At 46.7% G+C, this 22,638-nt stretch overlaps 1 protein-coding gene across 2 annotated transcripts in view; it reads right to left on the minus strand.

The window, feature by feature from the left end:
* Positions 1 to 22,638, minus strand: part of ASTN2 (astrotactin 2) — an 821,211-nt gene that overhangs the window by 692,672 nt on the left and 105,901 nt on the right. For both annotated transcript variants that reach the window (XM_045840430.1, XM_045840429.1), the window contains exon 2: positions 15,513 to 15,700. In XM_045840430.1, coding sequence (XP_045696386.1) covers positions 15,513 to 15,700 — 188 coding nt within the window. The remainder of the gene's footprint in view (positions 1 to 15,512; positions 15,701 to 22,638) is intronic.

Below are 22,638 nucleotides of genomic sequence, written 5' to 3' on the forward strand. Positions count from 1 at the left end.
TCAGGAGTGGCATTCCTATTTTACAGAAGAAAACGCCAAGGCTCAAATAAGTTAATTAACTTGCCCAAACTTACAAGTAGAGGCAATAGGAAATTTGGGGTGTAAATCCAGATTTGTCCCTCTGTTATCACCAGGGTCATGCCAATTTGCTGTGTAAGTTTTAAGAAATGAGTTCCATTCAATGAGCACTGGTTTTATAACAGATCTTAAAGGCTGCTTGTGCCTCTAGCAGGCCATCATTGTATGTGCTTCTCTGCCCTGAGCCCTCCCCTGTTTGCCACCTCAGGGCATCCCTAACCCTTCTGTTATGCCCAGGGGGCATATATCTTTTACCAAGATATTTGGTAAAAGGAGGTTAGCTTTACCATTGAGTCACTGTGTGATCTTGGACACAGTGAACCTTTCTAAGCTTCAACAAGGCTAATAGCAGTGAAAATGCCAGTGCCTAAATACCCAAGCATGCTTCTGAAGAGAGCTGCACTAGCAGATGTGCCACACTGCCTTGAAACTGCCAACGCACTGCACAAACATTAGCCAGCAGTAATATTATTATTGTTGCTAAGGTGAAATGCATTCGTGGAGAGTAATTAGCTTCTGTATCTACAGAGTTGAATCATGAAAGCATGAATGGTCCTCACTGGCCCCCACGAGAATCCCAGTGCTTTATAAGATCTGCTCTTCAAAATTCCTCACTCAGCGTTTAAGGGATACTGGGATATCCATTACAAATGGATCTTTTAGAGAACTTTTATCAGAAAGGTGAGGACACTCTGCTACAGCACAGCAGCTAATGGAAGAGAACTTGAACTCCAACAACCCTGGTTGAAGCCTGAGCAAAACCCTTCTAACAAAAGGGTTTGCCCCTCTGAGCCTCAGTTGTCTCACATTTAAGGTAGTAACTAAACTAGCCTCCTCACAAAACCGTCATGGAGACTGGATAAAGTTAACAGTGGAGAAAGCATTTAGCACTGTCGTGGCGCACACACAGCAGACCATGCTATTATGAAGACCTAGATGCTACTAACGTGCAGACTGCAGCCACAGGTGTGGGCATACCGGGGTGGGACCAGAAGGGGCTCAGGTGTTCCTCTTCAAGGCCTGTTTCCTGGGGCCCCCACTCTGAAAGGGCATGTGCCCTTTCAATAGTGTGAAAGGGTAAAAAATTCATTTGATTAAAATCACTCTGCTTTTTACAACTTCCAGAGACCAAAATCTGCACGGGCAGCAGTTCTCTGCTGCTCCTAATTAATTCCTAAACAAAGACCGCTCTGGCAGCAGCACAGTTTATGAAGCCAGTTGACCTCCTGGTGCAGAAACGATGACACAGATGTTGTTGCTACTCCACAACCTCATTTTTCACTTTGCATACTTGGTCAGACCGGCCATGTCTTCACCTTCCAAAGGAGCAGGAGATGGTCCCTGGGGCAGCTCTGAGACCCGAGCTGTCACCTCCCATCGCTGCTGGCCTTTCTCCACTCAAGGATCTCTCAACAGCAGCTTGGGGTGGAAGAGGCCAGAAAAACGTCAGCTTGGCCTTTAGTTTATTGAAGAGATGCCCAAGTTGAAGGTCTCTCTCATCTGTCTGGTGTTTGAGAGGCTACAGGTAATAATAATCAGTTGTCATGAACTGGATGTCCATTATGTGCCAGCACTATCCTGGGCATTCTGCCTGGGTTATCTCATCTCATTCAACACAATCTTTTAAGATATGAGCTACTGTCCTCAGTTTAAAGTTCAGGGAACAGGATAGGAGAGATGCAAAAAGGTTGCACAACTATATAGTGTCTGTTTATGGAGCCCTTCCTGCAGGTGAGACACCAAGCACTTCACCTTGTGACTGATGCCTCTCTCCACCACTGTGAGGACCTCTGAAAGGTTAGACAACTTTTCCAGGTCATGCAGGTAGTAAATGGAGAAAGAGAAACCTAGCAAGGTGTGGGTCTCTCTGCTACATTGACTGTTCTGATTTCGCTGGTCTTAATGCATTCATGGGGATGGCATTGGCTCAAGATGCAGACCCCAGGTTTTGGGTGGCCATGTGACCTTGGGCAATCTCAGTGTTCTCATCCATCAAATGGGCATATTCTCACACCCCTTATCTGTGTATGAGCGTTAACAGTTTTATAAGTCTCAATGAAGTAGTATGTGACAAAGACCATGCTGGCATGCAAAATGCACTCTTAAAAAACTGTTGCAGTGACTAAGTGGAAGCTGTTAACATCAGCTCCTCTCCCTGCAACCTGTGAATCTGCACCCAGTGCTAAGATGCTATGAAAAGTTCACAGCTATAACGCATGACGAGATCCGATCATCTGACTCCCAACCCATCCATCTCACAGTTTACTGAGCTGTGGTTACATGCCAGGCACTCCCTGTCTTCTAAAAACCTGTCTCTTCTCCTTCCTTCCCCATTCCATCCTGTTCCCTTTCTGCTTCCAGATCACCTCCTCCCCTATTTTTCTTTTACCCTATTCCTCCAGGAATAAAAGCAGAGGAAAAGGAAAATATTTATTCCAGCTTCCCTCAGCCATGGGTGGGTGGAAGGCACTAACCACAGTTCGCGGCTGTGTTAGTTTGCTCGGTCTGCCATAACACAATGCCACAGATTGCGTGGCCTAAACCACAGAGATTCATTTTCTTACAGTTCTGGAGGCTGGAAGTTCAAGATAAGATGCCAGCAGGGGTGGTTTCTGGTAAAAGCCTTCTTGCCAGCTGTAGACAGTGGCCTCCCAGTGTATCCTCACATGGCCCTACCATTGTGTACCTGCACGGCTGGCCTCCCTCCCCTCCTTACAGGGACACCAGTCCTATTGGATGGGGGTGTCACTCCTTTACCTCATTTAACCTTAATTACCTTCTGGAAGGCCCTATCTCCAAATGCAGTCACATTAGCGGTTAGAGCTCCAGCGTATTATATTTCGGGGGAACACCTGCCACTCTGAATCTCAAAAAGGCAGTGGCCAGCCCAAATTTCACCCTGGACTTTAACTTCAGGCAAATGTCCACCAAAGGCACATCCCACCAGGTGTGCAGAGGTTCCAGAACTTCTTGTTCCGGCCCTGACAAACTGCGGGAACTTAAGCAAGCCCCTTTTTGGTGGCTCAGCCTGCCCTGCTATAAAATGACATTAAGAAGAACAGCTACTTAATATATTGTCAGGAGGTCTTGATGAGGTGTTAAGTAGGAGCAGGTTCTGTACACGTTCATGGTCAATAGTGTTTGAGCTCTAAGAACAGCTACAATTTATTGAGAAATGTATCAGACACTAAGTTGGCACTTAACATGAAGGCTTCCATTCCTGGCAATGATTTTCCTAGAGAAGGTACTATTCTTCCACCTATTTAGCTGGAGAGGGCAAGTAGCTAGCCCAAGATCACACAGTTAGTAATAGTTAATGGAAGAATTACTGCTTCTGGAATGCACTCCAGTCCTATCGACTGACCGAGGTCTGGCTGACTCCCCTCTCCCTTTTGTCTACACTGCTGTAATAATTACAACAGCACAGACCTGCCCTGCAGGTGAGCTTCCTTTACCTGAGATCATCTGCCATGAAAAGAGGTGGGAGCAGCCCCACATATCCCCCTAGAAGGCCTCCGGGGACTCTGGGAACCATCTCGAACAAAGCCCCTGGCACAGACGCTAACATATTTCATTCCCTATTAAGGAACGCTGAGACAGGACAGGGCTCTGGACGCTTCATGAAGGGAACATCAGGACACAAAAGGACTGTAATAAAACAGAAATGCAAGAGGGTATCCACGGGGAAAGTCCAGGGCCGCTCTGCTTGTGCCCCTGCAGAATTTTAGAGAAGGGAGGGGGGCTGGGACACAGTGGGACAAGGACAGGTGTAGATCAGACGGGTATGCTATGTAAAATCAAGGACCTCACAGCCAGGGAGGCAAATGCAGGCTGCGAGAACCCTGCTCAGCCTCTTCCTAGCTGTGTGACCTTGGGCAAGGCCAGCTACCTTTTTATACCTCGACACTTCAATCATAAGGTGGAGATAGCAACGTCTGCCAGGAAGGGTTTTGTGAGAAGGAAGTAAAAATTTAAACAATGAGTGGGTCGAGGCTGTGACTTCCCCACTGCTGGTCTCGGTGAGGTGCAGATCAGCGGACTCTCTGCCTTTCTCGTCCACAAGCATTCAAAGCAGAGCTGGCCGTAATGCAGACTCCCAGAACCCCACGGCAGCCAGGTGTTCATATCGGGCATACCTGGGGCAGGGCCCACCAAGCTGCCTTTTAAACAAACAACCATAATAATTCTTATCTAGGAAAAAGATCTGGCTCCACAGTTAATGAAATACCAACAGTAAACAGTAGAACTTTAATATTAGGCAATTTTTAAAAATCTTAACACATAGTTGTAATGCAAGGGATGGAATGCTTACCATTTGTGGCACAGGTGGCAAACACAAGGCCCGCGGGCAGAATCCGGCCCTCCACCTTGTTTTATCTGGCCCAGCACCTTGTTTCTACCCAGTGGCAGAGCCGAGCTCCTTGCCCCTAGTTAAGGAGTAGTCACAATTATAAAGTACTCAAATTACATTCGGCCCTTTGAAGGTAACTGCAAGGCTGATGTGGCCCCTGGTGAAAATGAGTTTGACACCCCTGATATGGACTTCAGTCTCCTCCAGGTGTTAGAGAAAGACCACCCTAAAGAACCGTTTTAAGTATTAAGTAAAATGAAACACATAAAACTCCCAGGATCTTCCCTGGCATGTGGTGAGTGCTCAGTACTATTTCTATGAGACTTATTTTTACCTAGCCCTTGCAAGGAACTTATAATAACCGCCTAACTGTGGAAACCCAGGAGGGAAAACTGAGTCACAAATATTTTTCCTACCTTAATTCCAACCTCACATTTTGTTTAATCAAGCAATTTACAGGGGGCAAAACTAATTAGTGGTTGTAAATGCTTGGATACAAGCAGGCACTGCGATCACGATAAATCATCTCCGACATACGCCCGGCTCCTCCAAGTGACAGATGACAAACAAAAGCAGGACAAGGTCCTCCATCACAGGCAGAATCATTGAGTTAATGGAAGAATTATTGCTTCTGAAACCCACTCCAGTCCTATTGAGGGGAACGTTCCAATTTATCAAAGCCAAATGAACATTAATTGCAGCAGTCTGGTAAGTTTTCCAGACGCGATGACCTTCATTGAATTTTAATCCAAAACAGATAAGATTTCCTTCCCCACAAGAGGAAACAACACAATTAGCTCAAAATGACAGCTAGATCGCGGGGCAGGCACACACAAACAACACACACACATTCACACTCACGCACACGCCCAGTGAAAATATTGATTCTGCCTGACTTAGAATTCAGCACAAAGGAGGTAGGCAGAGAAACGGTAAGTAAACATAATCAGGCATCTGCATAACACCCCCGCCCTTCATTCAGGAGAGAAATTTGGGAGGCAGAAGCCAAGACAGAGAAGGTGGCAGGCAGTGATGGAGACAGAGTTTCTGTTAACTGCTGTAATGAATGTTATATTTCATTGGGAAGAGATTGGAGGGGAAAAGAGAGAGAAGGAGAAAAAAACCAGTATGATTTTGCTATTCAGGACACCCTTGAGCTGGGGAACATGAACAGCAGAAGTTTGAACTGGGTAATTGTTTGCGAGTACTGGTGGATTTGCAGACAGGATGACTGCCACGGTACAGTGAAGTACTGCTGGGCTGAGTCTGTATGTCCAGGGCTCCGCCAGCATGGAGTGAGGGGCTGTCTGCAGTATGCAGATCACAGCTGCGGGAGATTTAGAAAGACACACACACACACGCACATGCACACACATCCCATCATGAGATTTGGATGGGAACACGGACCTGCCACGTGACATCGACTGAGTCACTCTTCGAGACCCACAGGCTTCGTTTCTATATTTGTTTTCACTCTAAAATACGGAAGTTGGATTCCATGAGCTCAAAAGAGCTTTTTTTTTAGAATTACATCAGAAATGTCCCTGTTTCCCCCTTTTAAGTGTTCATGGTCAGGGAGAACCAGCTGCTGTCCTCCACAGTCCACGATCAGGCCCGCCTTCACAGCGACGAGAGTTGTGTAATTCAATGATTATGGCGAGGGGTCCCTAAAATGTCCGTATACATCCTTGCCCCTGGAGGAAGAAATACTTCAGAGTGAGCAATTGCTGGGAATCAGAAATTTACGTTTAATTCTGGGCTCTGGTCCTAGCTGTGTAATCCTGGGAGAAAGCTGTCTTCACTGTTTAGGTGTTGGTTTTCTCATTTGTGAACTAGAAACAATAACAACAGCAGTATTAATGGCATTGATATATAATAATATTTGTGTAGTTATATAGTAAGATGTTAACTCATTTTAATTCCAGAAGGTAGAACCTATCATCACCAGCGTACAATGGAAGAAACTGAGGCACAGGACACAAAGGCAACCGATGTCACACTGAGATTTGAGTGGGGAGGTCAAGCTTCCAACCAGGCAGTCCCCACTCAACACTCTTCCTTTGTCTTTTACTCTTTTATTTTGAAATGATTATATTCACAAACAGTTGCAAAGTTAGCACAGACTATACTCTTCACCACGCCTCCTTTAAAGTTAATGTCTCACATAACCAAACAGAATAAGCAAAACCGGGAAATTAACAAGTATACAATACGAGACCTTATCCAAATGTTACCAGGTTTTACACTAATATCCTCTTTTCGGTCCAGGATCTAACCCAGGATCCAACCCAGGATCCCATGTGGCATTAAGCTTTCATTTCTCCCTAATCTTCTCATACCTGCGACATTCCCTCAGACTCGCCTCTCGTGATCCCGACGCTTTTGTAGAGTGCTGGTCGGTTGTTTTGTGGAATGTCCACACTCCATGTATGCCTGATGCTTTCTCATGGTCGGGATGAGGTTGCCCAATTATGTCAAGACTACCACAGAAATGTCGTTGTGCCCTCTTGGTGCATCCCATCAGGAGACTCACGGTGCCGAGATGTCTGATTTCTGGTGATGTTAACCTCGATCACTCGGTTTAAGTAATGGGGCAGACTCAATGGCCCACCCCAAAAAGACACAGTCACTCCCTTATCCCTGGAACTGCTAAGTGTGAACTTAGGTGGAAAAAGCAGCCTTTGCAATGATAAGTAAGTTAAGGGAATTTCAAGGCAGAGATCCTAAATCCAGTGACACATGCCCTCATGAGACACACAGAAGAGAGGACACAGAGGAGACAGTGACATGAAGACAAAACCAGAAATCAGAGTTCTGAAACCACCAGCTAAGGGACAGTTGCAGGGGCCATACACCTGAAGAGGCGAGGAATAGACTGTCCCCAAGAACACCCCAGAAGTCACACAGTCCTGCTGACCCTTTGGTTTTGGACTCTTGGTGTCCAAATCTGTGAGGGAATGAATACATTTCTGTTGTTTTAATGCCCCCAGTTCATTTTGTTAAGGCAGCCCTAGAAAGCTAATACAAGGGCATCCAGCCAAATTCTCCACTGTAAAGCCACCCTTTTCTTTCTGTAATGAATAAATGTCTGGGGGGAGATACTTTGAGACTCTGCAAACATCCTGTTCCTCTGAAGTTTCACCCATTCATTGCAGTCCACATCAGTGGCTCTTGTCACTGGTAATTATTACAGTGGTGACTCTCTAATGGTGATTTTCTATTTCCCCTTTCTTTCTACATTTATTAACTGGGATTCTACTGTGAGGAATAACAACCTCTTCTATCTCATTTATTTTCTTAGTCGATTATTTACATCAGTATTTTAGAGTCGATAATAGCTCTTACCCAACTTAGTTCAAAGGAAGTTTGCAAATGCCCAGCATGAGGAGAGAGCAATTTAAAAGGCAAAAAGGAAAAGAAAGGGACCTTCTCTAGTGCTGTTTTAAGGTATTTCACGTGTCTTTGATCATTTGTTCCCTCCTCAGCCCCATGAATGTGAGATCCATAGCCATGTGGAAAGTTCAGGAGACGGTAAGGATCAGGAGTTTAGGAATTGCTAAGGACACAGAGCAACTACGTAAGAGTCATAATTTGAACCCATATCTCACTGTCCCCAAAGTCACACTATTTCCACCAAACCAGGCTGCCTTCTGAGGATCAGGGAGAGGGGACAAAGGGGAATTCATGGAAAGGAGTGGTGGAAGTATCAAAGTCCACCTCCCCGTTGTGACTGTGGGAGGACCTGGGGCACGTGAACACTGCACGGCACATGCACACACCACACACACCATTCATTGATTCATTCACTGTTGTCAGAATAACATACAAAAGCCCCAGGTTCCTGAAGAAAAATAAAGTGTGAAATAAAAGGCTGGGTCAGAGGAGGTGGAGAATGGCCCCTGAGGCGACCTTCACCTTCACTCTCCTGCCAGTTGTCTGCCCCTCTCTGCTCGCTTCCCAGCATCAGCTTCGCAGCGTCTGTCTGGATCTCCGGGCCCCCTTCCCTTCTGCAGGACTTGGCTCTGCAGCTCCGCCCACCTCCCCCTCTGCTGCCTCTTCTCTGATCCACTGTGCCTGGCGCCCCACCTCAGACCTGCCCAGTCTGTCTGGATGCTGCCCCTCTGCACCCCACTTCCTCCACAGCTTCCTGCTCACCCCAGCTCCCCTCCCATCAATGCTCCATCCCCTCTACCACTCCTTCTTCGGACTGGGGTATGGGCCCCTCTCCCTCTGCTGTTTCTCTTTCCCTGTTTACTTCTCTCTGTGTGGCTTCTTCTGTGTCTTTATTTTCTGTTTCCTCTTTCCCTGCCCCTGCTTTTATTGTTAAATCCTTTTATGCCTGTTCCTCCTCATTTCTCTTTATTTTTTGCACATCTCTCATTGTCCTTGGCTCCCATTCTCTCAAGTTCCCTTTATCTCCCTGATAGTTTCTACATGCCTGGTATAGAATAGCTGCCTAATACATATTGATGAATGTCTGCTTTTCCCGTCTGTGTTTCTGTCTGCCTCCCTCTGATTCACATTATGATCTTTTTTTCTTTTCTTCTTACCTTTCTATCCTACACTCCATTTCAGCCAGAAAAGAACTACAACACTCCCAGGCCCCCTTCCTGAGTTACTTGTTGCTATCTCCAGATGCCTTAGTAACGTTTCCATCCAGGCTTGGTTGTTGGCCCAGGTCAATAGCGTAGGGATGGACAATAACCCATAGTCTGCTCTCAATTCCTCTATCTGCAGAATGAAGGTGGGGGATAGTCTATTGCCATTTGCAATGTCAGCATGTCCGTTCTCTATAAGGGATTACCTACGCCTGCCATTGGCTTTGGGCTTGGCCATGTGATGTGCTTTGGCCCCCAGAATGTGAGAGAGCCATGTCTGAGCATTAGCTGTGGGAAGCAGCCTGGATTTCTGCTGGCACATTTGCTCATTCCCTCTGCCGTGAACGCCAAACATCTCAGACCGGGGCTCCCTTCAGCCGGCGTGCCAGAGTGAGAAGACATGCAGAGCTCAGCCACAGAGACTACAACTGGGGGCACTGGTGTGCATGAGGAACGAAATACTGTTTGGTCAGTCACCGAGATGCATGGTTTGTTTGTAGAATGAACTAGTGAAAGCTGGCTCGTCTAGAAGAGTTGCATTCTGCAGGGTCTAAGGTGCTTTCGGCTCCAGCTTTCCAACTTTATTTTACAGTTTCATTGATTTGGGAAAATCTACCCAAATGCTTTCTTGTGCGTTATCTCAGTTCAGTGTTATGGTTTTAATTTTATTTCCATGTTGCAAATGACGCAAAGAGAAGCTGAGGAGAGGTGACGACTGGTCCCAGTCTGTACAACTGGCATGAGGTAGATGGAGTTTGAGCTTGAAACCAGGCCTCCTGCCACCACACTCCATGCTCACCCTTCTTCCCTATGCTGTGTACATAACTGTTGCAGTAGATAAGCACGTTTCCTATAGACAGATGCCATGGCTCATTCTCTGAATTTTCCCATAAGCCTAGTCAGAGACCCTGCAGGCATTTAATGAAGTTTTGTTGAGACAAGTCAAGGCCAAGCTGTAAGATTCCTGTGATGTACATTAATTTTTTTTAAAAAATTGTGATTTTAAATCTTCCATTTTCTGTTAGAAAAAATGAACAGGATTCACGGGTTATGTCCCATTTACATAAAAATGTACTTGGGATAATTATAACGTCAAACTTCATGTCTTGTCAACCGGCATAACTTTGATGATTTCAATTTACGGCGGGGGACCCTAAGGCTGAGAAAGGAATGGGACTTGCGTAAGGTCATGGAGCACATGAGTGGCAGGGCTGGGACACCCGAGTCCCAGGCCGCAGCCTTTTGTGCTGTGTGTAGCACATGGCTTTTTCACCACTAGACGTTTCCCTTTTAAAGTAGTCCCTCTCAGTCAGGATGCCGCCCCCACTACTCTGCCTGCTCTCTGAAAGGCTTCTTTCTGGGCCTGAAGTCTTTGTAGCCTGGTTTCTCCTACCCGGTTGTCCAGGGCATCCTTCCATAATATTGCTTATGAATAACACAGCGATGGCATTTATTGGTATCCATTAAACTGTGCTCCCTCCAAAAAAAGACATGTTGGATTCCTACTCCCCAGTAACTGAGAATGGAACCTTATATGGAGGCTGGGTTGTTAAAGAAGTTGCCAAGTTATAAAGAGGTCATTAGGGTAGACCCCAATTCAGAACAGCTGGTGTCCTTATAAAGAAAGGAAAATCCGAGCAGAGAGACAGGCCTGAGCACAAGAAGAAGGCCTCGTGGAGACTGGGTTATGCTGCCTCAGACAAGGAGCTAGCAGACGCTGGGAGAGGCCTGGAGCTGTTCCTTCCCTGGCTCCTGCGGAAGGAGCATGGCTCTGCTGGTACCCGACCTCAGACTTCCAGCCTCCAGAACTGGGGGACAATCAGATTTTGTTGTTTTACATCACTGAGTGGGTGGTGCTCTGTTGGCAACCCTAGGAAACCAGCATAGACATAAACAGCAGAGTGGTAACATGTGTGAAGACCTTACTATGTGTCAGGCGCTAGCATATGCACTCAGTGTGTATCCCGTTGGGTGATCCTCGCAGCAGCCCTGTAGGCAGACACTTCCCCTTTACCCCACTACTGGTGAGGAAATGGGAGAAGAGGGGGTACATGCCCCAGGCACAGGCCAGTAAGTCAGTCACAGAGCCAGATGTAAACCTTGGGACGCCAAATCCATAGTTCTTGCACATTAGTTACGTTCTCTGTGCCAACACTTTCTCAAAACTAGAACGGGAGTAATAATGATATGTTGAATTTGGATTATTGTAAGAATTAAATGACTTAAATTTGTGTCAGTTACTATAACACTAACTAAGCATTATAACAGTGCTGTTAGCATGATTATTTTAAGGTTCTTCACTGTCTGGATTATGTTCTCAAAACTTTCCTAGTTAGTTATTGTTCTTCTTGACATGTAATCCCCAAAAGTAAGCAAAATATTTCAAGTCATACAGGACCTCTAAAATGAGCTGAACAGAAAACTTAGTCTTTTGGCAGTCAGATCTCATATAGTTGGCTTCTTCTGAGCTTGTGGTCGATTTCTTAAAGCTTTTTTTCATTTTTCTTTCTTTTTAGCAGATAGAATTTTCATCATTAGGCATAGTAGGCAAGTAAACCATTGCATGATTGAGTGACTAAATCAATAAACTAAGGAATGCATGATATACTGTGAATAAATAAATGCAATGGTTGGGTAAGTGATCTAAAGCCATTTTCACAAAAAGCTTTAAAAAGCATTATCCCCATATCACACAGATCCTTTAAACAAAGATTGAGAATGGTAATAGTAGTTTCTTAGATTTATGTGACATGATATAATCCTCAAAGTATTTTTCCATATATTATGTCATGGAATCATAGATCTTCTAAGTTGTAAGCAACTACAATCATCATCTAATTTAACTATTATTCCTCCTAAAGTCCTGATGAATAGGGCTTCCAGCTTGCATACCCAGAGAAACAGGGAACTCACTACCCACTGCCTCAGTCCACTCCACTTCTATATAGCTCAAACACTTTGAAAGGTTTGCCCACTGTCCAGTCATGAACAGCAATGTTGGTCTCTTTAGTCGCCCTTCAATGGGCCTCACCAGTATGTGTCTGCATCATTTTCTGTGGGATGGTCCCTTGGAAAGAAATGTATCTTCAATGGTCCGAACTCTCTTCTCACACATCAAATCCAGTATTTCTTCTTATCCCCTTTCTCTCTGCATCATGCCACCTACATGGCTGAGGTGGCACTTGACTGCTCAGAGTAGCTGAAGCTGGAGCAGCAGAATGGCGGAGATGACCCTCGACTCTCTATTTCTTACCTGGAGCCACTGCATGACCCTTAGGATACAAGTAGTCAGATGACACAACCTTCTGGGACAAGTAGATGATCGACTGAGGTCTTAACAAGCTCAAAGGAGTATGCTGGTTCCATGCCAGTGGGCATGGAAGTGGCAGGTTCCAGTGGCTGAGCCAGAGCTGGTTGCCCTGCATGGATGGGCAGGAGTTTGTGCTTAGAACAGGGAGTGAAGAACATTGACCGACCTCCAGAATTCTTTAAGATTTGACTGGGTGATTTGGATCTTCTCACAAATGGTCTCAGATCTTCACCAAAGATGGAAACGATGCAGAATTTGACAGAGGAAGAGTCATGGTCTGATGAGTGGCCTTGGGACCTGAGTTGGGAATCCTGGGAAAAACCTCCCCCTAGAACTGCCCTCTGGTTAGCCATGTAGCCTTAGTCAAGTCAGTGAAACTCCCTGAGTCTCAGATTTCTCATCTTTGAAATGGGGAAACCGATTCAAGTCACGGCCATTCTGTATAGCTGCTGGGGGTGGGGAGGGGGTAGGAGGAGCAAACACTATTTTTATTCTTGCTAAATTGTCTGTGCCCAGAGTAGCAAGGGCATACTCTGAGTCACAGAGAGGCCTATTCTCCAGGCCAAGCCCCGCTGACTGGCTGGGACATCCTGGGCAAGTTCTAACCTATACTTGGACCTCGGTTTATCCACCCATGAAATGAAAGAATATAATATAATATGTCAGCACGTCTGGGTCATAAAAGTGTCTCTACTAATAAAAGCAAATGCTCTTATGCACCAAACTCCTCTGATCAAAGCACTTGGTATAGCTACACAATAAGTGTTAGCATAACCCCCATTTATAGATGATAAAAGCAAGGCACATTGGGGTTACATATTTTGCACGGATAACTCAAAGTGTTAATCAAGTGGCAGATTTCACATCCAGGCATGTGGGCTCTAGAATCTATGCTTATAATCTCCATGTCACCCTAACTCCAGCTAGAAGGCAGAGACCTCTGAGGTGTGTCCTACCTGTGGGAGGCTGGGCTGGGATGCCTTAGAGTTCAAAGCTTCCTGGGCATGACCCTGTCTCCTGAGGGTGAGATAGGGGCAGGAAAGATCCAGATTTTGGAGCCCCAAAGGAGGAAATGAACTGGTCGAACCACAAGGTGGTAGACTTAGACCACGGTAGCGCATGGGCGCAGGGGGTCTGGACTGTGTCATCCTCCTCGTGGTCCACTCTGCCAGCCACATCCTCAATGACAGAGACCTTCAAAGACATCTGGGCTTCAGTGAACTCTTCCTTCCAAGCTGATCTGACTGAGCAGAGGAAAGAGGTGAGGAGCCCCCACAGTCTGATGTAGTGGAGCTAATACTGGGCTGGGAGACAGAGACAGCCCATTCAAGGTCATTTATAATGGAGATAGTACTATCTAGGTTACTGGGTTATAGCAAGAAGGTACGTGCTGTGCCAGAACACACACACACACACACATCTTAATAAATATTAGTCTAAACTGAGCCTTTCTCTCAAACGTTAAAAGAAGAGCAATCATGTCCCTTCAGTCCTTCTCAATATTAGATGGTGCCCAGGCTCCAAAATGAACTCAGCAAGTCCCCTGAGGTACTTACAACCTTGCACCCCAAAGTTAGCATGCAGGCACCCACTTGGCCTGACATGTGGCTGCATCATTTGCTAAATATATAAATGGGAAAAGTCTATCACACTCATTCCATGAATAACACAAAGGCCTTGATTTGTTCCTCCACGTGATGAGCACGTGTTAGGTCCAAAATTAACATTGCTGTCTAGCTGCGGTTTGTGTGTGTTTTTCCAAAGACAGAAAACTTCCAAGTTCTTACTCAGCCCTCATCGGAATGTCTAATGCACAGTGTTAGCTGAAGAGGAACCGGGAGAACAAAGACCAAAAGCAAAGGTCTGCTCCATGGCAGACTCTCCAAGAAACCGCTGACTGCTGAAGAGAAGGAACAAACGAAGAGGTGGGTGGTAGCCTTACTTGGTTTTGTGGCCTCATGCCAATCACCTCATCCCTCAGAGCCATACGCACAGGTTGGGGGTAATATGCCCTACCCTCCTGCATCTGGCAGAGCTGTGCAAAAGGAGAAAAGAGCCTAAGAGAGGCTGGAGGACTGAAAAGCCCTGGGGGGTGTCATCAGAGCTATTATCTGATCTCTTCCCTGGCCAAGTACACCCTGCGCATTCTGCATACTGAATTTGCCTTTTACCGTCTACCTTGCAAAGTCATTAATTATAGCTTTTTAAAGAAACCATACACGAAGGAACCCACTTACACTTTAGATGACCATTCACGTGATTTCGCCCTAGGATCCTTCACTGAGGAGGCAAAAAATTCAAGAAAGTTCCAGATTATGGAACCAGCAGAGGTGGAAGGCCATTCACCTCTCTGTGCCCATAACTTCACCCCCAGAATGGAGGTGCCATGTCTGACTGCACGCATTCTTGATGAGAACACAATGAGGTCAAGTCCACAGCTGTGCCCAGCACAGTGCCTGACTGGTGGTAGAGGGGCATCAAAGCCTCACACTGAGAGAAAGAGCGAGGAAGACGTCATTCAGCTTTTGTAGCCAGACACACTTGGGTTTGAAGTGCACGTCCCTCTCTTACTAGCTGTGTGGCCTTCAATGAGTTTCTCTGCCTACTTTCTAGCATTTGCAACTATAAAGGGCCACGAGGGGCTTCTGGGTACAACTGCACCAGCTATGCCCAGCCCAGCTCCAGGGGCCACCCCATACTGTCTGCGCTGCAAGGAGTGTTGTGAGGGTTAAAGCACCTGACTCATCCGGGGCACTTGGGAAAGCGCAGCCCCATTCCGCTTTCATTCCAGTTTTGTGTGTTCAGCCGTTCTTGGAAAGGCCAGCTGTATTTTGGAGTACTAAACCTCAGCCCTCAGCAAAGCAGGCCAAGCACATGACAGATGTTAAACAGCTATTCCCAGAGATGTCAGCCAAAAGGCCAAGGAGTTGGAGACCCTTTATTTTCTTCTCTGAGGCACAATTAGTTTGTCACATCTGACAGATGATGGATGGGTACGCATCAGTCCAAGTGACATCACGGAATCCATCTGACCTTCTCTTTATCATGCTCACCTCTCACACTTGGCCAGCTGTTCCCCACTATCTGCTGACCATTCCCTGCCTCCCCCGCATCCTCTCTCCACCCTGCCCTCCCCTGTCCCCCCAGGACCCCCACCTCGTTCCCACTCACTCACCATCACGGAAATGTGGAGAATGTGCATCTGCTCCTCTACGATCTCCGAGGGCTCCTGGAGAGTCGGGGCAGTGGCCTGGGCCAGCTGCCCGGAGCTGCTCATGGAGACGTGGAAGTACAAGGTACCGTTCTCTAGCCACTGCTGCCTCCAGTGCACCAGCGAGATGTCTGCTGCCGTGCCCGACATCTCTGCAAGACAAGACCCAAGGGGCTGGGTGAGCTGCATGCCTGGCCTCGGAGCTCTAGAGAGGGAAGGAGCCACCCCTATTCTGCAGCTCAGAATGTCCCTGCCTTGTACCAGGATGCCTGTCCTCACAACAAACCTATGAGCCAGAGGTCATCACTTGCATTTATAGATGGCTCAACTATGACCAAGATTCACCCCAAGCAACAAAAAGGCAAAGGCAGAATTTGAACTTGGGTCCGCCTTGTGCCCTTTTTCATAGCACCATGCATGATAAGGCAATTCCTTCTACGCTAGTAACAAAAATCAAACTAAGCAAGAGGGTCAAAGTGCTCACAATCTTCTGAGGCCACAGAAAAAGGAGATGAAGGGAGGACAGTGTTGAGAGTGCAACTTCCCCAGTGGCGGAGCTGGAAGTACTCAGGGCAGAATGGCAGAACCTCAGGGCTGGAGAGGCCCAAGAGCACCAGCCCGGCCAAAGAGATCGGGGTCATCCTGTGTCTGAAAGGAGCTGGGCAAGGGGGTGGCCCTGGGCCTGGCTCTTCTGCTTCAGTCAGAGCAGCTCTATTTTTTTAACAGAATTTTTTTAAAGATTTTATTTATTTATTTTAGAGAGGGAAGGGAGGGAGATAGAGAGAGAGAGAGAAACATCAATGTGCAGTTGCTGGGGATCATGGCCTGCAACCCAGGCATGTACCCTGACTGGGAATCGAACCTGCGACACTTTGGTTCGCAGCCCGTGCTCAATCCACTAAGCTACGCCAGCCAGGGCACAGCTCTACTTTTTGGCAAGGTATGTGCTGCACTCCCAAGCACAGGTGTGTCAGCACAACGGTTTCCATGGCTTTAAAACACTGGAAAAGCCAACACCAGCCCCCAGTGTTCTCATATGTACCCAAAGGTAAGTTAGGATGATCTAGTACATTGGAAAGTCACCTGACTTGAAGTTCCTCTTACCTCTATGCTGCTTTTCCCTCTGTACATACTTTTATTATGTATATAATGTTACATAGTACTTCCATTCAGCATAATCATACCTGTATACCCTCTTGTTAATTAGAAGGCTGATGGATAAAATACCCAAATGTCCTTGCACTGGGATCATGCAATCTTTTCATAGCTCTGTCTACTAAAGGGATGTGTCCCTGGAAATGTGCTAGAAGACAAGGCCTATTGGTGAGGCTCATGAAGAAAAGGGAAGGGTGGGTGGTATTCCTGGGACCTAATCAGGTCTTCACTCAAGTGAGAGTTACTATAGGAGACACAGGCCATCCATCAGTAGACAAGTAGCTTTAATTGTGTCTGGGGCTTGGAAATTTGAACCCTCTTCCCAAGACATGAATCTGACCTAGAGGCAGTATTCGTACAGTCCCTGAAGACTTTATATACACACACATGGATGCTTGCGCGCGTGTGCGCGCGCGCACACACACACACACACACACACAGAAGGACTGATGGGGAGGCTGAGTCAGAACTTCTTACCCAATCAGCTCTCCCCACACCTCACTGCAGCCCCCATCACATCTGGTGCAAAAGGGTTGCCCTGAGGACATGAGATGATGTTTGTGCACCAAATTCTACTGCGTTATCCTTATATCATCAATCGACTCTAACTCCTTGAGGTTCACAAATAAAAGTCCTCAGAGGAAGAGCATCTGGCACTTAATAAGTGCTATAAAAAGTGAGCTATTAATATTTATTGTCATTATTATTCACAAGGATAGGATCTAATTTACCCTTCAGCTTCCCTGAGAAAACCTTGAGACATCCTTGATGGCTTGCTTTCTCTCCCACTCCTCACCTAGTCCACCAGGAAATCCTTCAAAAGCCCTTCAGAAGTCATCTCTCTCACCTCCTCTGCTGTAAATGCCTAGGCCGGGGCACCAGCCTCTCCTGCCTGGCTTACTGAGAGGGTTTCTTAAAACTCGCCTCTTTCTTCCTTGTTTGCCTCTCCTGTCTATTCTCAATCAGAAGCCAGAGGAATCCTGCCACAGCATAAATAAGCTCATGGCACATCTCTGCTCGCAGCCTCTCATGGCCTCCCACCTCGTTCTAAGTGAAACATAAAGGGACCAGAATATAGTAAGTCAGTCCAAGTGCAAACTTGCTTGGGTTTCCCTTGGTGCACCCAGACTTGAGCAGGGCGGAGATAATCACAACAGTTCATCGGCTCCTAGAACACAAGCCCTAGAGGACCCCGAGAGCTCACTGTGTGGCCCCAGGATAGGAGACAGGTTAGGTGTGCCATCTACGCAGCCGGTCTCATGCCAGCTCCTTCTCTCCTTCCACCACCCCACCTCCTAGTCTCAGCACCCAAGGCCTTGGCCATGGCTTTCCTGGCAGCCAGCCAGCTGGGCCATGACAAGGTGGAAACTTTATGGTATCAATAAATGGCCTGGCTCAGCACCTCACTCATTTTTCCTCTCAGTGCATAAAAGCCGAGAGTCAGAGGCCAGAGTCAAAAGCTGAGAGTCAAAGGCTGAGAGCTGGCTGACTCTAGAAATAGCTCTCTCTCATCTGGTGGCTCAGGCAAGAGGATCCATGTGCCATTGGGTGGGTGGGCACTTACTGAGCTAAGAGGCTCTGGGATGGTGCCAGCAGAGACCCCCAGGGCAGGCTGCATCTGGCTGACACATCCTGGTATAGATGTGGGCAGAGTCAGTGAGGGAATGCTTGCTGAAACCTGGGTCCCTGCCTCCCAGACCTCCCCGCAGCCTGTGCCTGAAAGCCCACCACTGAAGAGGCCTGCCCTTCCCATGTTTAGATGAGAAAACAGAGGGTGTAACGACTTGCTTAAGGTCACTGGTGAGTTTGTACCAAGCTGGATTTCCAGTCTGCAATTTCTATGATGCCAGTGGCTCTTACAACATCTCCTTTTCTTTGACTAAATTAGCCCTGGAACCAAAACTAGATTGAGCTCTTTGTTTGCTACGGTGACGACTGCACAGTCAGCAGACAGTAAACGTTAAATGATAATAACAGTGTGTGAAACACAGTAAATATTGAATCACAGGGAACAGTTCTGGACTTACTCGATTATAAAGGAAAGAAACTGTTGTTGGGGTGGGGAGGAAGGGCATGAGACCTCACAGAGAAACTTGTCTTGGCAGAAACAGAAGACTTATTCATTTACTCATTCATTCATTCATTCATTCATTCCTGCGTTTGTTTCTTTATTGGTTCAACACACTTTATCAATGACCTTCTCAACTGCAGTCAACTTAGTAGCTCAGAATATGAAGTCAAATGGGATGCAGCCTTGCCTTCAGGAAGCTCAGAGTCCTTCAGCAGAATAAATCCTGCCCCTCCTTCCCAGTCCACACATGCGCACACTCTCCATCCAATGTAACCCAGGATACTGTGAATTATTCTGACCCATCTCCTGCTATTCTCGTCTCCTCATCATGTGCCCCAGCCCTGCAGGACTTACAACTGCCCCTCCAACAGGCCAGGCTGCTTCCTGTCTCAGGAGATGTGTACTTTGCATCTGGTCTGTCTGGAACCCTCCACCCAGAGCTGCAAGCTGGCTTCTTTCCAGCACTTGTCTCTCAGTCCCAAGGAGACCTGCGCAGACAGGCTGGGCCACTCTGCTGAAGCACCACACGCACTTCCACGCTCTGTTATATCCACTTCACAAAAACTTTCCACAGCACTTGTCGCTATGACAAATTTACCGTACATGCGTTCTTTCTTTTTTCCTTTTTTATTATTCTTGTTTATTCTATTCCAGTTGTCTTCATTTTTCTCCCCCTTTGGCCTCCTCTGCCCAGCCTACCACCCCACCCCCACAGTCAATCCCCACACCGTTGTCTGTGCCCGTGGGTCATTCACACGTGTTCTTCGATTAGTCCCTTTCCCTTCTTTCCGTATTTCCTCCTTGTCCCCACTCCCTCTGGCAGCTGTCGGTCTGCTCCATGTCCATGTCTCTGCTTCTGTTTTCCTTTTTGGTTTATTTTCTTCATTAGATTCCTCTTATACGTGAGATCATGTGGTATTTGTCTTTCACTGACTGGCTTATTTCACTCAGCATAAGTGTCTCCAGTTCCAACCACTGTGTTGCAAGAGGGAGGAATTCCTTCTTTATTTCTGCTGCATAGTATTCCATTGTATAAATGTATCACAGGTTTTAATCCATTCATCTACTCATAGGCACTTATGTTGCTTCCAATATTTGGCTATAGTAAACAGCACTATGAGCCTAGGGGTGCAAAAGTTCTTCTGAATTGGTGTTTCGGGCTTCTTAGGGTAGTATATTTATCTTCTAGAACATGTCTTTAATGCCTCTCTTTCCAGGAGAGCAGGAATCTTGCATGTATCATTTCCTGCCATATCAAGCACTTCAATATCTCCTGACACGTAGTAAGAGCTCAGTAAATAATTACTGAATTGCTGATGAATCCACACACAGACTTAACACATATCCATAAGATGAGGGGGGCAGTATTAAGCTTCATTAGAGAATTAAAGAAATAGTAAGTAAAGATTCATTGGGAACTCAAAGGTGGGACAGGACTCTCTAGCTTGGAGACCAAGAACTACTCCCAAATCATGGTGATATGAGCTTTGCGGAGGACTGGCATATTGTTGGCCCTCAGTGGAGAAAAGGAGGCACAGACGGGCTGAGTGGCTGGGAATCTCAGGTCAGCTAAGCCACATGTTTATGTAGGAGTGCAGCAAAATGTGAGGTTGAAAATGCAGTTCAGACACAGAGCTAAGGGCTTTAGAATGCCCGGTAATAGCGTATATTTGATCCCATATGCAGTTGGGAATCAGCAGAGTACACTTGGTCGGAGACTCAGTCCTTTGTCCATTAAAAACAGGTCAAAGAACTAGTGGCGTAACCACAGCCCACTCTTGAAAGTCCCTGCTGATTGATTCTCCAATTGCATTTTCCCTTTCCTCTTCCCCTAGTCCTTCCTTATAAACATTTCATTGAATTCTTCAAGTCATATTACAATCAAACTTAAAGCAAGAGGGGGACTAAACACATTTGGTCGGGAACCAAGATGATTCCCATAAAGGCAGATTATGCTGACATGATGAATATAAAATGAAACAGCAGATATTAAAGTGGGAGAATTGGTGCACCATGCCTTCCGGCTGTGGGCTGACTGCAGTGCCTGCTTCCCTCCCGCCACAAAGAGCTTGATTTGATATTGGAATCATAAAGAAACGCAGGGATTGTCTTTTCACCTTTTACTGTTCCCCACCCCCCATGGGCCGCAACTCGTGAAATATTCAACAGGCTCAAATCCCCTCAACCACTCTGCTAAAGCCAAGCTAGAGGATCAGCCTTCATCAGTGATTCTGGGTAGGCCACCATTCTGCCTCAGCAGCCACGCATGCTTCTCAGCCTTCTGGAAAAGAAATAAAAAATCCCAGAGGCATGTTGTGCTTTTAATTGGCTTGTTCTTCCTAATATATGGCGCTCATTGTATTTTTATTTAATTTCTGAAGGTCATTATGAAAATAAGCAGCTCTCCTGATCACCAGCCATCTTGGTAACATCTCCCAAGTGGCCAACTAACCCGCCCTCTGATTCCACAGCACCAGCTGACCCTCCTTCTGATTATTTACAGAAAGCCAGAGAGCACTTCTGGTGAGTTTGCAAGTAGTCTTTGCCTGGCTATGGGGAGCAGACATTCTATGAGATGAACTCACTGCATAGGCGGAAAAAGTTGGGACACTATGAGACAGTGATGTTGACTTCAGCCACCCTCGTCATTAGCTATTCCAGCAGTCGTGGGTGGTCATCTCCATGCAGCGAGTCCCACTGAGCAGGCTCAGGAAATATATCTGAAACCACGCCCTCACTTTCATCTCTGCAATGGCTGCCTTAATGCAAACCTTTAGCATCTCTCAGGACTACTTCAAATGGCTCTGTGGCAGTTAGGGTCTCATCAGAAAAATCAAGACGCACTCAGTGGGGTAATTGGGAAGTGTTTAAAGAGGGGAGCATCTACAAAGGTTTTATAAGTGTATTAGTCAGGGTACTCCAGAAAACAGAATCAGTAGGACATATGTAGATACACAGAAAGAGATTTATTATGAAGGATGGACTCACATGCTTACAGAAGCTAAGAAGCCCCACAATCTGCCATCTTCATGCTGCAGACCAGGAAAGCCAGTGGCATAGCTCTACTCCAAACCCGAAAACCTAAGAAGCAGGGGAGCTCACGGTGTGAGTCCCAGTATGAGCCCAGCAGCCCCAAAACAGCAGTGCTGATGCATGCGGGCAGGAGAAGGTGGATGGCCTGGCTCAAGCGGAGAGCAAATTTGCCCTTCCTCCACCTTTTGGTTCTCGTCTGGCCCTTGTGAATTAAATGATGCCCACCTACATGAATGAAGTCCTTTCTCTTTTACTCGATCTACCGATTCAAATGCTAATGTCTTCCAGAAACACTCTCACAGACACGTGCCGAAACCATGTTCTACCAGCTCCTTGGACATCCTTTGGCCCAGTCAAGCTGATGTAAAAAAATTAATCAGCACAGGCAGGGGTAAGGCAGACCAGTAATGAAGAACCCCAAGACTGGCTGCAGCAAGGAGCTGTCACCACCCTAGACCTGAAGGGGCAAAGGGAGGAGAGGGTGTTTATAAAATTCTGAAGGACCTAGAGCTGTAGGAGAAGCATGGCCACCACACAGGTAGTGAGATAATAAGTACTCCGACCTCAGTCCTCCTTTGCCTACTCATCCCTTACCGGTGGCTTACACGGGTCGACCCAACCAAACACCCCAAGGTCAAGTAAGTCATACATGTCAGTTTTCCAGGGCACAGAGCAGGGAGGGAAGAGTTGAGGATTGTATCTCGAGGGACAAATGGAGACCACCCAGAAGACCCCAACTGGTTTCCCTGCCTCCAGGCTTCCTACCTTCCAACAGTCCTTCAAATGACGACGAGTATAAAATTTATAACTTGTAAATGTGGCCATGTCGCA

Source organism: Phyllostomus hastatus, unplaced genomic scaffold (assembly GCF_019186645.2).
Source record: "Phyllostomus hastatus isolate PE091 unplaced genomic scaffold, TTU_PhHast_1.1 phas_contig_34, whole genome shotgun sequence".
NCBI lineage: Eukaryota > Metazoa > Chordata > Mammalia > Chiroptera > Phyllostomidae > Phyllostomus > Phyllostomus hastatus.